Source organism: Heliangelus exortis, chromosome 11 (genome assembly GCF_036169615.1).
Source record: "Heliangelus exortis chromosome 11, bHelExo1.hap1, whole genome shotgun sequence".
Lineage (NCBI taxonomy): Eukaryota > Metazoa > Chordata > Aves > Apodiformes > Trochilidae > Heliangelus > Heliangelus exortis.
In genome coordinates, this window is record NC_092432.1 from 20,235,661 (window position 1) to 20,251,325 (window position 15,665).

Genomic DNA, 15,665 nt, shown 5'->3' on the forward strand with positions numbered 1-15,665 from the left:
GGAACATAATTCCTCTTGCTCATTTTCTTAAGGGTTATTTCCTTTTCTATTTAGTCTGCTAAGCATGAAGCAGTTCTTGTTTAAATTAACACCACTCCTGCTTAGCATTTTCTAGATTTTGGAACTCCTATGTCAGAGTAGGAAAAATACTCCCATAGTGATTCTTCCTGCTGTGGCCTTTGGACATACAAAGATGAGCATGATGCTTGTGTTAGCAGCAAGATAATGCTGCTTATTTTTTTTTGTCAGCTGTAATGCCCAAATTCTTTTCAGGGTATTTCCAAATCCCATTTCCTTGAGTGTGACTGTCCTATTGTTCACCAGACCTTGAGCTGGAAAAAAAAAAATAAAAAAAATTAAAGTTGCAAGTACCTAATTTTGTAGGTGACTCATATCACTACCTAAGTGTCTTGTCCTCTCTGTTGTCTGCCATTTCTTGATGCTGTCATATACCCTTTATTAGTAATTTTTTGCCACCCATTGGCTGAACAACTGTTTCAACTCATGCCAGATGATTTAATGTATTGTTCACATGCAGCATAGCTTCCTCCAGGGTAATTCTTCCACCCTTTGGCTTTTTTTCTGCCTGAGGGCAGGCAGTGCACAGATGAACTGTCCTGGCAGCACCCTGCTCTTCCAGGGCCCATAGTCCCCTCCTGCTCGAGTGCTCTCCAGGGTGGGGGTCAGGCTGTGTGGGAAGAGCCCCTTCCTCCTCTCCCCTCTGGAGGATGGAGCCACAGGGCTTGTGTTGGTTGTGATGCCCAGCACCTGGCACCTTTTCAAAGAGGTGTGCAGGCAGATGTGGCAGGAGCTGAGGGTCAGGGATGCCCCACTGGGTGCAGGTGCTGTGGCAGAGGTGGGTGCATGGTGGGACATCCTGTCCCTGCCACCCAATGCAGCTGTGTAAGTGCAACCCTTTAAAAAGGGGGAAAAAAGAGTCAGTGAAGGTGATGACTCCTGTGCAATGAAGTGAGTTCTGTGGCAGTGGGCTGCCTGTGCTTATTTAACTTATGTAGATCCCTCAAAATAGGCTGTAAGCCCTGGGGTCTGTGGAGTATGAGACTGGACTAGGCAAATATAAACATGCAAAAGCTAGTTTCTCACACTTCACAATTTGTGTATGCAAGTAATTGCACATTTAATTGAGGCTTTTGTTTCATGCATTCCCTTCTCATATGGATCTCTCAAGTCTGTCTTCCCATGTTTGCTAAATATTCTGCTACTAGGGAAGTAAGACAAAAAAGATTATTTTTTTTTTTTTAATATTTTTTGGGTGGAAAGATACTATATGCATGAAAATCATAACATAAATTACCTCTGCCCCTGTGTCGTTTTTTTTTTTTTTTAGTGGGTGACAGAAGACTTTAGCTGAAATTGTGTCATGTGCTTTTATTCCCCTAAAGTATGAAAATAAAGGTAAAGAATAGCTGGCAGCCTTGCCTCCACCTTCTTTTATTTGCTGCTCTTAAAATAGTCTTCAAAGGGAATCTATTTTAGCTTTCTGGAAGAAGAAAGTTTTCTGTAACCTCTTCAGTAACTAAATAATTTTAAAACTTAAGTGTGTCCAAGCTGAGAAGAGTTCTTGCACTCTCATGACATGACCTGGTTGTACTGGAATCTGTTTGAATGATGTGTGACATCCTTGCAATGAGGGAGGAGGAGGATGAGAGTTGTGCTCTATAAAACTCCACAAAATCAGGGTTCTGGTGCATCCTACCTCTGTGGGAGTTGAATGTGCCAGGGTAATGATGAGCAATGCCAGCTGCTGCTTTGTCTTCAGAAACTTCTTGAATTTTAATTCTTTGCAGAACATGAGTCTGACCATGGTACAAAACAATGAATACTCCGTATGTTCCTTGGGAACCTTTCCCATGTGTTAATGGCAACTAAAAATGGACCTCTCAAGTAAACCTTGCTCTCAGCAGAAGGAACTTGAAATAAAAATCTTGAAGAACATTGTGTCCCACTTTTTCTAACAGAAGTAAATCTCTTTTTTATTTTTTCCCTATTAATTTTGAATGTCTTTTGTGATGTATTGTGGCTTTGCTGTCTGTCACATGATGCTAATGATGCCAACTCAAACTGCTATCAGACTTCTCCCATTGGAGCCCAGGAAATATTTTTTTTCTCTAGAAAAGCTGGGATGCAGCTGTGCCTCACAAAACAGTTGGTTCTCAGCACCACTGTGATCTGGTGCATTGATGAGTTACTAAATGAAGCTTTTTTTTAGAGTATTTCTAATCCTGTCTGCTTGTGGTGACAATTTTATAGATGACAAAAGATGTTTTGTGGTGCTACAGTAACTTGGGCCTTTTGGAGAGTGTAGCCTGATACAATGATTTATGTCTCATAGCTCTTGTTTTAAGGGTAAACTGAAAAACCTTAGGGGTAAACTGCAGGGACAGCTGACACTTGAAAGCTTCGTATACACCAGATGTCTTTTTTTTGTTTGCTTTTGAAACGACAGATACTTTGGATGAATACTTTGAGTATGAAGCTGAGGAGTTCCTGGTCTCCTTGGCCTTGTTGATCACTGAAGGTCGAACACCTGAGTACTCTATCAAGGGCAGGACAGAGGGATTCCACTGCCCACCAGCACAATCAAGTCAGCCACCAACAACTAAGCATGAATGCAGCGACAAACTGGCTCAGGTATGGTGCTACCTTGTTCATTTTAAGTGGCATTCTTGCTACCATGATTAAAGTCAGCCAAAAACCCCATGGTAGCTTCACAGTTAAGCATGAATAACAATTGCTTTCTGTCAGTCCTGCTTTTAAATGAGTATGTACTTCAGTATTGTACTAATAATAGATCTGTCCTTAAAATGAGACATCATTAAGCCTTTTATCCTTGAAGGTGAAATTCTGCACAACTACTTGAATGCAGTACTTATTTGAGTCTTTATTATGCAAATGGAAAGCACTATACTTAGCATTCTTGGTCTGGTTTTCTGGTTGGTTTTTATTCAGGGTTTTTTTTTTTTTTTTTGAGAAAATGTAGGCTGACTTGCCTAACTTTATTTTTCTAGGTATTCTTGAAAAGTTAGTGATCCAAAAAACAGAAGCACATGAAATATAGCTAGTCTATTTGGCAGTAAGGTTGGAGCACCCCAAGTATTGTGTAAATTTGAGTTGTTACTCATGCAGAAGTTAGCCTGCTCCGGGACACAGAATATATAAAGATACTGCTTGAGTGTGTCTATCCAAGAGGATGGCTTGTGGAAAGAGAAGTACAAGGTAGAAAAGCATAGTTGTTGGAAAAATGTATTTTTTTAAAATGGTTTTAATATTCTACAGAAGTAGAATGTCAGCTATAAAGGATTTGTTAATTATTTTTCATTTAATAGCTCTGGAGTCTTTCTTATCTTCGATTTGGTGAAGCCTAGTTTACAGAATTTGAACCTTAGTCTTTTCTAGTACTTTGGAACATATTTTTAAAGCTAGTGGTTTTATGGCTTCCATGTGTTAACAATTTTTCTCTTCCCCAGTGTCGTCAAGCCAGGCGAACCAGGTCTGAGGTTATGCTGTTGTGGAAGAACAATATTCCAATCATGGTAGAAGTGATGCTACTTCCAGACTGTTGCTATAATGACGAAGGGCCCACCACTGAGGGGAATGATTTAAATGATCCTGCAATCAAACAAGATGCATTGCTGTTAGAAAGGTGGATTTTGGAGCCAGTTCCTCGACAGTAAGTTGGATATTAGGCTTAGCTGATGGTTGCAAGAATCTTGTAATTCCAAAGTCATCAGTTGCTGGTTTTAGGCTGAGGGTTAATATAAGAAAGCAACTGTTTGCCAGTCAAATCTAAGTATATTTTAATCTTAGTCTTCTTGTGCTCATACTTTCTGCAGTGCACGTTGTGCAGTGCAGACTAGGAAATGCTCCTAGTTGAAAATGGTCATTTTTATACATTATTTGTTATGCTAAATTTTCTTAAGTTATTACGCGGATAAAAAGAAATCGGGCTCTGTAATCTTCAAAATGTTTGAGGAGTTCCATTGTTTTGCTTGCTTACCTTTATTTTCACAATAATTCCTGAAATTGTTCTAGTTCTACAGTTTCTCTGTGCATATTCTTACCACCATCCTTGTGTTTCTCTTAATACATTTTAGGAGCGGGGATCGATTTATTGAAGAGAAGACCCTTCTGTTGGCTGTTCGCTCTTTTGTTTTCTTCTCTCAGCTAAGTGCATGGCTGAGTGTTTCACATGGTGCTGTTCCCCGAAACATCCTGTACAGGTATGTCTGGGGTGGACAAAAACTCCTTTCCTCTCTGCAGGTTGTTGCAACTTGTCTTAAAACCATTCCTCCCTTCTGTTCTCCTGTTTGCTTTCAGAAGGTGCCATGGTGTTGTCCCAGTGCTTGGGCAGTTGTATATAGGATTTATAGGCCTAGCAGACTACAGCAGGCTGATGTTGCTAGTGCTTTTTTCTTAGACATTTGTGGTTTTAAGGAGATAATTAAAGACACTTCATTTAGATATTTCTGTAAATGCCTTTCTGTGTTTCAGGGTGAGTGCGGCAGATGTAGACTTGCAGTGGACGTTCTCCCAGACACCAACCGAGCACGTCTTTCCTGTTCCTAATGTTTCTCACAATGTGGCCTTGAGAGTCAGTGTCCAGTCCTTGCCCAGACAATCGAACTACCCAGTTTTGACCTGTAGTATTCACACCAACCTCAGCTTTTATGAAAAGCGGATGCAAGAGCGTGAGTTACCTCAGCACGACGATCCCAGTGTGGCCCAGCAATGCGGCACCTCCAGTCCGCAACGCTTCTGTGGGAAACAGACGTGGACAATGACACCTGAAGGCCTACTTAATGGAAAAAAGACACCTGAGTTTACTACATCTCTAAGAAATTTAAAACTTTATCCTTCTACCGGACTCAGATCTGACTTTGGGGCATCGCAGTCTAAAGTTCAGTGCTACAATGCTACAGCAGACAACAAGACACAGTCTCGTGAAGCACCCGTCAGAACTTTAAAATCTTTTTCTCTAGTTGATTCCCATGTTTTGAATTCCCATCAGCCCACGGGAGAAACCAATCCTTTGATAGGCTCTTTACTTCAGGAGCGACAAGAAGTCATTGCAAGGATTGCTCAGCACTTGATCCACTGTGATCCAGCTACTTCACCAGTTGTTGCTGGACGTCCATTCAACGCCCGTGAAAACAGCTCTGCTACACCCAAAGCTTTCCGGAGCGCTTACGATGACGAGAACCTGCCAAGGAAAGGCAAGGAAACCTCCCCTCTTTCTACTGCCAACTTAGACAATGCAACACAAGTGGAGGGTGGTGAAGGCAAGACTAGAGCAACACCAGAGATCCCAGTGCTTGATGCCCGTGTTCCAGTGAACCACTGTGGCCGTCAGTTGGCAGGAGAGAGTAATCCCCTGATCGGTTCTCTGCTGCAGGAGCGGCAGGAGGTGATAGCAAGGATTGCCCAACACTTGATCCATTGTGATCCAGCTACCTCCCGTGTTACCAAACATCCCTTCAAAGTGCAGGAGACAAGCCCAGTTACTTCAAAAGTTTATCGAAGTACATATGAGGATGAAAACTTGCTGAAGAAAGGCAAGGAACCGTCTTCTGTTTCTTTTGCTAAATCCAATGTTTCTTCATTAGAAGACATCAGTAAATCAAGGGTGAAGACACCTGATACTCCTACCAGTCCTTCTAGAGTTGATGGAGAATCGAAGCTTCAGAATTCTCTGAAATTTCAAGCAAGAAGAAAATTGATTTTAGCAAAACCCAGCGAAGCTGTCCGAAATGCATTTCATCAGACTTCAAATAAAACTTCACATGCATTTGCTAACATTCACACATCATCATCGTGTATTAAAGAAAATAAATCTGAATTGCCGGATAAATCTGAAATACTGCATTCTGGTAATGCACAGAAAGACCAGATAACCAATAGAATTAAACAGTGTTCAAATTTCAGCAGCATTGATGAACAGATTTGCACAAATTTACTTAAAGAAAGAACAGTTGTTAGTGAGAACAATGGCATGGGGAATTGTAACAATTTACAGGTAGATAAATGCAGAATACTTGATGGTACAAAAAAAGCAACTGTGATGCAAGCATCTGACTCTTTGCACAAAAATGAGTTCAAGTGTTTAGATAAAGACTCGAAAACCTCAAATATTTATGAACAAAATACTCAGCTTATTAGTATTGAAAACTATTTAAATAAAGATCTTGACAGTTTCAAAAACAAAACCAAACAAGATAAAACAAAAACTGCACACGATGAGAATGAAGACCCAATAGGCCTCGATTTCCAAAGCACTTCTCAGAAGAAACCTGCAGAAGATGTCACAGCTAAGTGTGAGCGGCCAAAGAACCCAGATGTACAGGTAAATGCCTAGAGGAGAAGACCAATTCCTGTAGCTGCTCTTAGTCAGTCAGCCTGTAGCCTGTATCTGCTAAGGAACAATATGAACTGGGGTTTCAGTGCTTGTAGGAATGAGAGTGTTAACTGTTGTCTTCTTGGTGGTCTGAAGTAACATTTGGCTGGTAGTGCTTGTCCCATACCTTCTTCTTTAGAAGTTTAACGTTGAGAAGAACATTGTCTCATTTGTCTCACAGTGATGACATGATGAACAGTGTTTTCCATAGGCAGTGAGGCATCTTTTTGTACATACCCTGGTGTCTGGATATGGTTTGGGATGTTTAGTCAGCAGTCTGTGTGACTGTAGATTGAGCCCATGGGAATTTATACTGAATATTTCATCATATACTAGAATGATATAGATCTACCAGGTTCCAGAACTCTTGTCTGTTACAGCAAGCAGTCTTACCATAACAGGCCATTGAAATATCCCATTGATACCCAGAGTATATTTGTTTTACTGACAGAAAGCACCATCTCTAAAACACACAAATACGTGGCGGAAACATAATTTTCGATCCTTGGATGGAACTTCAACCAAGGCTTTTCATCCCAGAACTGGATTGCCTCTGCTTTCAAGTCCTGTGAGTTATTGTTGAAATGATTTGTGTTTTAGATGAGAAAGGAAGTGTTTAGTTCTTTAAACATTTGTGCATGGTAGGAAACTTGACAAATTACCAAGGTGAAGTGCACGTGTTTACTTTCAGTGTCAGACTGAATGCTCCTGCAAGTAGAAATTTGAGAGTTAACACTTAATGCTTAACAGTAATTCTAGAAAAGCAAATATTGAGGTGGTAGTTGTTGACATCCTAACAAGCTTAACAAAAAGTGACATTAGAAAAGTCTGTAGCAAAAATGCTTTGGTGCTATTTTAGAGCACAAAATAAAGGATTTTGCAGATTAGTGTTTTAAGTATAAGCTAACATATTTTGTCATTTAAGAGTTTTTGTGTTAGTTATTAATACCTGATTGCCTATTATGCCAAAGCTCTTGTTTCTGTGAACAGTTTGTACTGTAGATTCTTCATCAGTCAGATGTTATTGAATGACTAAGTGATAAAAAGATGCTGTGTTAAGACAGAAAAACATTTGGAAAGTATTCCAGGTTTGGTAGCCTGTTGGAAATTTTGAAGAAAAAGGCACCCCAGCTTGAAATCACTTAAGTAGCAATCTCCTGTAGTAACACATGATATGTTTTATTCTTCAGTGCTTGTAGAGGCTGTCTTATTTTCAGGGAACTTGGATGGAAATTGTCACAGTTTGTTTATTTGTAATGTTCTGTACTATTGCAAAGAGATGACATCCTCTTGAATCATGCTTTCTGTTAAACAGAATTTACAATCTTGTCATTAGTAATGTTAGTGTTTCCTTTACTAAGTTTAGAGTGTATAGGAATTACTCTCCTCTGCTCTGTTTTTATAATTCTGTAATGTCATGAAAATTCTTGGCATGCTGGTGCTTACTTGGCAAAATTGTCCTTATTAGAGGTATATTTGTATTAGCATGTTCTTTCCCTCTTGAGGTTCCTCAAAGGAAAACACAGTCTGGGTGCTTTGATCTGGATTCATCGCTGCTGCAGCTGAAATGTCTGTCTGCAAGAAGGTATTTTTTATTTGCCAGAAACTACAATGTTTAGGGAGTTGTAGTGGATATAGATCCCTGCACACAACAACAAAAGCATGGTAGAAAAGACAAAAGATGGGTGCCTTTCAAAAGAATCCTTATTTTAAAATAAGGCTTGGCAGCCAAGCTGCCCCTCAGGGGGTCTCCAGGTCCCATGGCTCTGGGACATAACCATGGCATGAGAGTTGCTGCCAGGATGAGCTTTGTCCCAAGCAAGGGTAGGTATGCTGTAAGATACAGTTGAATTTTTAAACAGAAAAGATAGTAATTGATTATTCAAACCAATGTTATTTTTGTGTTACACCTTGTTCTTAGTGTTGAACAGGTTTAATGTTTTGCCTTAACTTACTCAGAGAACTTAATTTTTAAAAGGGACCAACCATGACCTTTTATGCATGAACACGTGTCACATAAACAGCTTTTAGCATGGCTGTTTCATGTTGGTAATGTCAGGATAGGCAAAAAGTGTCTGCATACAAGAGAAAATAATGTGCTACTTTGGTTCCTGCTAGTGGAGTTAATGAACAACCTAAATTTTTGTTGTCTTTATCCCTTGTCATGTAAACTTAGCATTTTTTCATTCAAGTAGAAAATGTTTGGCTAAAGTAACATTCAACTGTTACTTCTTTAGGAAAATGTTTTGTAATATAGTAAGTAAATTATTCTTTCTAGAGCTGTTCATACCCAGAAGACAAAAGCAAATGTGTTTATATTTATTCTCTCTTTTTTTTTTTTTTTTTTTTTAATAGCCCACAACAATGTATAAACAGAGACAGTGATCCAGAGAGCCATGGGAAACCATTTCTAAGTTCTAGTGCTCCACCAGTAACAAGTCTTAGCCTTCTGGGAAACTTTGAGGTATTACATATTCTCTAGAATTCCTGTGGGGTTTTTAGTATTCTTCTGTACTGCTTTTAAAATTGCATTACTGTAAATAATCCCAGTCTGATTACAATATAAAAGTTCATAATTAAATTGAATAAAATTTGTTTTAATTTCCATCTGTAAAGGCACTTATTTCACATCCCAGATATCTCCTGTCTCAGAGATTGAGATTCAATGAGTAGCTTAATTTTATTTCCCACTATGGTTAGGAGGTATTCTGTTGACTTAAATGAGATTTAACAGCCTGTAGTTGTTCATGTTTCTATGCCTGGAATAAAGGATTTACATTTTCACTCTTAAAGCCTACTTAATACAAAAACTGTGTTAAATTAGTGTAGTAAACAGAAAATATTTGAAGTGCAGCTTCCAGCTTTTCACTTCATGTAGTATATCAAGTATCAACAACAAATAGCTAGTGCATTAATGGCTTGCATCATACCCCACCTTTGCAAAATATGGAGTGATTTGCTGAGGCAAGTTACAGATTCTAGATTATTATTTTTTGCAAATATCATAGATCAAGGACAATAATGCATAGATATTGCTGTAATAAAATTATTTGTGGGCACCATCTTCAGGAGGATGAAGACTGGATTTGGATGATGCTTTCTCTGAAACAGTGACCATTTTCCTGAGCACTTGTTGTCCACTGTAATTTTGGCTCAGTGTTGATTTTTGGCAGGTCACCTCATGAAAGACTCCACATACTCCTAGAAACTAATTTCCTTGCTTGCTTCTTAGTTGTGCTGTGTTTTGAGGCATTCCCAACTGTTCTGTTTTTCAGGAGTCTGTCCTGAATTTTCGCTTAGACCCACTTGGTGTTGTGGAGGGTTTCACAGCAGAAGTGGGAGCAAGTGGAGTCTTTTGTCCCACACACATGACATTGCCAGTTGAAGTGTCATTCTACAGCGTTTCAGATGATAATGCACCCTCTCCTTACATGGTAAGTGTGTGGATGGCTTTATTTTTAATCACTTCTGATAGGTGAGTGTGAAGACCAAGAGTTTGGGAAGTGGGGATTTGCAGGGCCTTGGGTTATTTAGAGCTGCTCACGATGGAGTTCTCTGGTCCCATCTTCCTTGCCCTCACTACTGCTTTTCTCCACGTTGCTCTGCCCCACCATCCAGCTGCTCTCATCTTGGGATATTGAACCTATTTGTCTGCCTCAGTCCTCCTCCCTGTTTCTTTTTATCCATCTAACTTAAAATAGAGAGGCAAGAGCTGGACTTAATGGGATAGATTCTGTTGTCCCAACAAGCAGGTGCCCTGGGCAACTAACACTGCCAGCAAGTCACTTAGGTGCCAGCCAAGGTACAGTTGCAGATGGAGGCCTTAGACTCAGAAGTGAGTGATTCAGCCCTTTTTATTTTAAAGCAAACATTTCCTGAACTGGTGTGACATGGGCTGCTCTCACAAGCTTCATGGTCTGCTAATATCTGCACCAACTTGGTATTTGTGTTCTTGGTGTCTGTGTTTTAATTCTGTTCTGCATTTCTACAGTGACAGTGCAGTTTTTGGATGTCTGAAAGTGCTTCCTTGTAGGAACCCAAAGATGTTTTGTATGCTACTAGCATTGAATCAGATGTCTGGGTTTGTTCTGAGTACCCTGAGCACTCGGTGTTAGCTGAGTGACAGATCTGAGGTTTTTTTTAAAGGTTTTCATATGTGCATGCCTGCCTAAAATATAAATAAATAGTCTGTTTAAACATGTAAGTAACGTATTGAACATCTGATTATCCCAATATTTAGCTTTTAAATTCATAGCACTTGCTGTAGTTCTGACCTTCTGTTTTTAAATGTGTTCAGGAAATTATGGGTTCTGAATTTAGGTCTGAGCAGTAAATTGAGTTTAAACTTCTGTAAAGAACCATTTATTGTTTTGCATTCATCTTTCTAGATTATTTCACCTGATTTTCCTGGAGGTGAAGGGATTCTGCTGTTCTTCAAATGGTTAAAGTAGCATTGCTTATTTTCCGAGCTGGGTTTCATTGTTTCAGGCTTTTCCACATGCTCTATATGTGCTATAATGGCAGAGCCTCCCTGGATTAATACAACATTTGTATAGTGTCTGTATCATCAGAAACATTGTTTCTGTTTGTATAGCTAGTTTCTCTGCTCTGGGGTCTTTTTTTTTTTTTTTTTTTTTTTCTTTCTCTCTTTTTTCTCTCTTTTTTCTCTCTTTTTTCTCTCTTTTTTCTCTCTTTTTTTCTCTCTTTTTTTCTCTTTTTTTCTCTCTTCTTTTCTCTCTTTCTCTTTTTCTTTCTCTCTTTCTTTCTCTCTTTCTTTCTCTCTTTCTCTCTTTCCTTCTCTCTTTCTTTCTCTCTTTCTTTCTCTTTTTCTCTCTCTTTTTCTCTCTCTTTTTCTCTCTCTTTTTCTCTCTCTTTTTTTCTCTCTTTTTTTCTCTCTTTTTTTCTCTCTTTTTTCTCTTTTTTTCTCTTTTTTTCTCTTTTTTTCTCTTTTTTTCTCTTTTTTTCTTTTTTTCTCTTTTTTTCTCTTTTTTTCTCTTTTTTTCTCTTTTTCTCTCTTTTTTTCTCTCTTTTTTTCTCTCTTTTTTTCTCTCTTTTTTTCTCTCTTTTTTTCTCTCTTTTTTTCTCTCTTTTTCTCTCTCTTTTTCTCTCTCTTTTTCTCTCTCTTTTTCTCTCTCTTTTTTCTCTCTTTTTTCTCTCTTTTTTTCTCTCTTTTTTTCTCTTTTTTTCTCTCTTTTTTTCTCTCTTTTTTCTCTTTTTTCTCTTTTTTCTCTTTTTTTCTCTTTTTTCTCTTTTTTTCTCTTTTTTTCTCTCTTTTTTTCTCTCTTTTTCTCTCTTTTTTCTCTCTTTCTCTCTCTTTTTTCTCTCTCTTTTTTCTCTCTCTTTTTTCTCTCTCTTTTTTCTCTCTCTTTTTTCTCTCTCTTTTTTCTCTCTCTTTTTCTCTCTCTTTTTCTCTCTTTTTTTTTCTCTTTTTTTTATCTTTTTTTCTCTTTTTTTTCTCTCTTTTTTTTTTTTCCTTCTTTTTTCCTCTTTTTCTTTTCTGAAGGCCAGTGCTGTGAAGTAAATGAGTTGTGCACTGCAGGTTAATCAAGCGTGTGCTCTGGGGCAGTACCCTGCGCGTGGCCTCAGCAGTGTCACAGCACCATGTGGGACACTCAGATTCTCTGTACATCACAGCTGGTGTAAAAGCAGATGTCATTGTCACTACAGTTTGGATTAGAATGGGAGAATAAGTGCATCTGCTGCTTTTGAAAAGCAGAAATGAGTTCAGTGAGATCTGGAGTATTATTGGTGAGGTTGTAAGTGACATAAAAACGGAGAGGAGGTGACAAAATTTCCATTTTAACTTAGGAGCTGTTTTGAAAAGAAATCTCTATTTCACCGTAGCTCCCTGACTGCTAGTTTAAAGGTGTGGAAACTTGGATCTTTTTTCAAGAGGAGAGCATACCCCATATGATTCTATGATTATTGCACAACTTTTCTTCCAAAGTATCTGTAAGGCCCCTACTGTCGATTTTTAACTCCATGTTCAGTGTATTGTTGTCTCTATTTGTACTTTTCAAACGTTACTAATTGCTTTCTGAATAAATTCAATTAAATGAGTAGAACATTTTGATTTCTTTATCTCTCCCTTTGAATTAAATGTTGGTTTTTGTTGTGTTTTTTTTTTTTTAGGGTGTAATTACTTTAGAGTCCCTTGGTAAAAGGGGTTATCGGGTACCGCCTTCAGGAACAATACAAGTGGTAGGTACTCAGCAGATACAGTTCCCTTGAAACAATTAATGAGAAGATAAGGTTAGTGCAGATGAGCAGGAAGTTTGTAGGGTGAATGTGCATCTCTGTAGGTAACATACTTATTCTGTTTGTAATTTGTGGGACAAATCAGACTCCCCACCTTTGAACTAATCTGTGCTGTGAAGACACTTAAAATCAGTTTCTGAAGATTCTGAATAGTCTGGGACACTCTGGCTTTGCAGAAGTAATGGAGAAGTAATTAGGTAATTCAGTCCATTTTCTGAAATTCTTTTAGACGTATTAAGATTAAATATTCAGTTGTATCTCAATTTTCTACCATTTTAATACCACCTATTTTTGCAATAAAATGGGAAAGTAACTCAAGTCACTGCTTAGAACAAACGATTTGCCTCTTTCTTTTAAGAGCACAGTTCAGTACAGCACACTGGTAATTGCAATTGTAAAAGTGAAGGCCACCACTGTGCTTCCTGTGAGTGGATTGTGTCTAGAAAACAGCACAGACAAAGAAGCTAACTGGAAAAATAAACAAAAATGAGGATGTAGAGTAATGAAGTAGTAGTACTCATATATTAGTGTTGCTTTCATATTGGGCTATGCTTAGCATTATGCTTTAAAAATGGGAATTCCTGGTAGCTGAACTGTTCAGAAACAGAAAAAGTGCACAATATTCTTAGATAAACACCTCTCTATGGCACCAGAACAAAGTGCAAAGAGGACAGTGACTGTTTTGGCATATGGAATTTGGTTTAGTTTTTCTTTTTTTTATTTTTTTTATTTTAAGTTTGTCATCTCTAAAGAGTATATATAGAGCTGTTTTTCTTTTCAGACCTTATTTAACCCTAACAAAACTGTGGTGAAGATGTTTGTGGTGATCTATGACTTGAGAGAAATGCCAGCTAATCATCAAACATTCCTACGGCAAAGAACTTTTTCTGTTCCTGTCAGACGAGAAATCAAGAGAACTGTCAATAAAGAAAACAGTCAACAGACTGAAGAAAGGCTACTACGCTACCTCATACATCTGAGGTAAGCTCCTGGGAGTTAAAAACAAAACAGCAAAACCCATCAACAAAACAAAACCACAAGAAACCCACAACAAAATAAAAAACCAACCCAAAACCAACCAACCGAAAACAACCCCCAAAAAAAGTACTCGCTGAAATTAATCTCATTATTTCTTTCCCAGCCAGCCTGTCTGTGTACAGATTTATTTTAAAAAATGAATGCTTTTAACTTGGTCTCTAAGCTAGACAGTAGAGGAAGAAGAGCTTATAAACAATATGGATTCTGCTTGGGGGAAACAAAGGTCTCTTTCATGGCATTGAAGTGTTTTGTATAGCCTTGCAAAGCTTCATTTTTTCCTTAGCAAGAGAGATTTAGTTCTGGCTGGGTCAATGTACTTTTTTTGAGGTTCCAGGAGTAGTAAGAGTGAATGCAACATGAGCAAAACCCAGAATTAAGGATCAATGTGGAGAAGGTGCCCAGTGCACACATGCCTGTTCACTAGAGTAGCTTGAAATGTGAAAAGCTTTTTAGTTACTCCTAAAAATGCAGTGTTTAGTGGTAAAATATAAATAAGTGTTTTCTGATGCAATAACATATATAATGCCTTTCAGTTTAGGGAACAGTCACACCATCTTCCTTTAATGATCTACAAACCATTGTCTGAAAAGAGATGCTGTGCTGCTGCTCTCAGGATGTTCTGGAGACTGCAGTTTGAAGCAAAGGGGGAATGATGGATGCACTGTCCTGCAGTTTGCAGACTTTTGGGTGCATTATTTGTAGTAAACAAACCTTGTATGTGCAGACCCAGTGCTTTTATTGTTGCACTGTGAAACCCAGAGGTGGCTGACATTCTGAAGCAAGCAAGTAGATGGAAATCAAATCTCTTACATTTGTCTCTACTTGTTGTAGAATTAGTTCTGGTATGTATTATTTTCCCTGTTTATTGCCATTGATTTCTACCCAGCAGACATCTGAAACACAGCTTTGTCTAGGGCAGTGATTCCAGGCCAAGTTTTCCCATTAAATGAAAGTTGACAGTGTTGGTTTAGTGGAGTGTGAAAACAGCACCATGATGAGGCTGTTGAACTGTGTTTTCATCCTGAATTTTAGCCTGGATTGAAGTTCATCCATTCAGGCCCCACTAAGTTGCTGTGTCTAACTTAACCACCTTCTAAAAATGTTGTTCTGGAGTGAATTCTGAAAAAGAGTGTGTAGCCCAAGTCAAAGGCTCTTTTCACTTGTAATGTTGATCTAACTGATGCAGAGGAACTGGGGAGAGGCATCAGCTGTAGAGGTGGGCAAAAATCTGGCCACCTGGGTCTGGGGCACAGGTGTGAAGAGGAGCAGACTTGTGTCCCCTTGCAGTTTCTACTTTTATATAGTTCATAAATTTTTTGTGGAGAGACCCAGTAATTCTATTTGCAGGCAAATCTGCTTTCTTCTCTGTCTCCTGTAGCTGGAATTCTTGTTTCATGAACTTTCTATATCTGATACATGCTGAGAGATGGAAATGTAGCAGTTGTAATGGTTTCAGTTTTGCAATACCTGTACAATTTAGCTCGGCTTTCAGACCTCTGGCCAGATTCAGCTCATGGATTTATGATGTGAAATTGGAGATGCATAAATTCCTGGCTGGAAAACAAACTGATAATTACGATGCTTAGCTGCTTACTTTGCAAAGTGAATACTTGCAGAGTATGCCAGAAGTTTTTTGTTTCAGAGATGAACCCAAACAGTGCATCCTTTCTCATGATGTAAGAACTGCAAACCTCCTTTAAATGTCAGAGTATTGACCTTTCTTGTGGTTTATTGTACAGAGTACTTCAGGTTTTACAAAAGATTCAGTTGTCAATCTAGTAGCTGCCTGTACTAGAGGTGGATTTGAATTAGAACTTAAAAAATGTCTTAGTAATACATTAATTCATATCTAAGTTAATTTAAAACTTCACTTGCTGAAGCGCTGATTTTTTACTAAAAAGATCAAAATGGTTTATATTTTTTAGATTTCTTTTTTTACTCCAGCTGGCTGAAAACA

General features: G+C 38.4%; 1 protein-coding gene across 6 annotated transcripts in view; it reads left to right on the forward strand.

Annotated features, from left to right (window-relative positions):
- The window catches only part of ATOSA (atos homolog A), a 50,887-nt gene that overhangs the window by 31,088 nt on the left and 4,134 nt on the right, over positions 1–15,665 (forward strand). For 4 of the 6 annotated variants that reach the window (XM_071755161.1, XM_071755158.1, XM_071755157.1 and 1 more), the window contains 10 exons: positions 2,468–2,652; positions 3,489–3,691; positions 4,116–4,241; positions 4,513–6,361; positions 6,864–6,980; positions 7,918–7,997; positions 8,768–8,876; positions 9,688–9,846; positions 12,545–12,613; positions 13,452–13,651. In XM_071755161.1, the coding sequence (XP_071611262.1) occupies positions 3,522–3,691; positions 4,116–4,241; positions 4,513–6,361; positions 6,864–6,980; positions 7,918–7,997; positions 8,768–8,876; positions 9,688–9,846; positions 12,545–12,613; positions 13,452–13,651 (2,879 nt within the window). In that variant the 5' untranslated portion in view covers positions 2,468–2,652; positions 3,489–3,521. Of the gene's footprint in view, positions 1–1,348; positions 1,417–2,467; positions 2,653–3,488; positions 3,692–4,115; positions 4,242–4,512; positions 6,362–6,863; positions 6,981–7,917; positions 7,998–8,767; positions 8,877–9,687; positions 9,847–12,544; positions 12,614–13,451; positions 13,652–14,432; positions 14,994–15,665 lie in introns of those variants that run through there. The other 2 variants (XM_071755160.1, XM_071755159.1) reach the window with 2 other exon arrangements.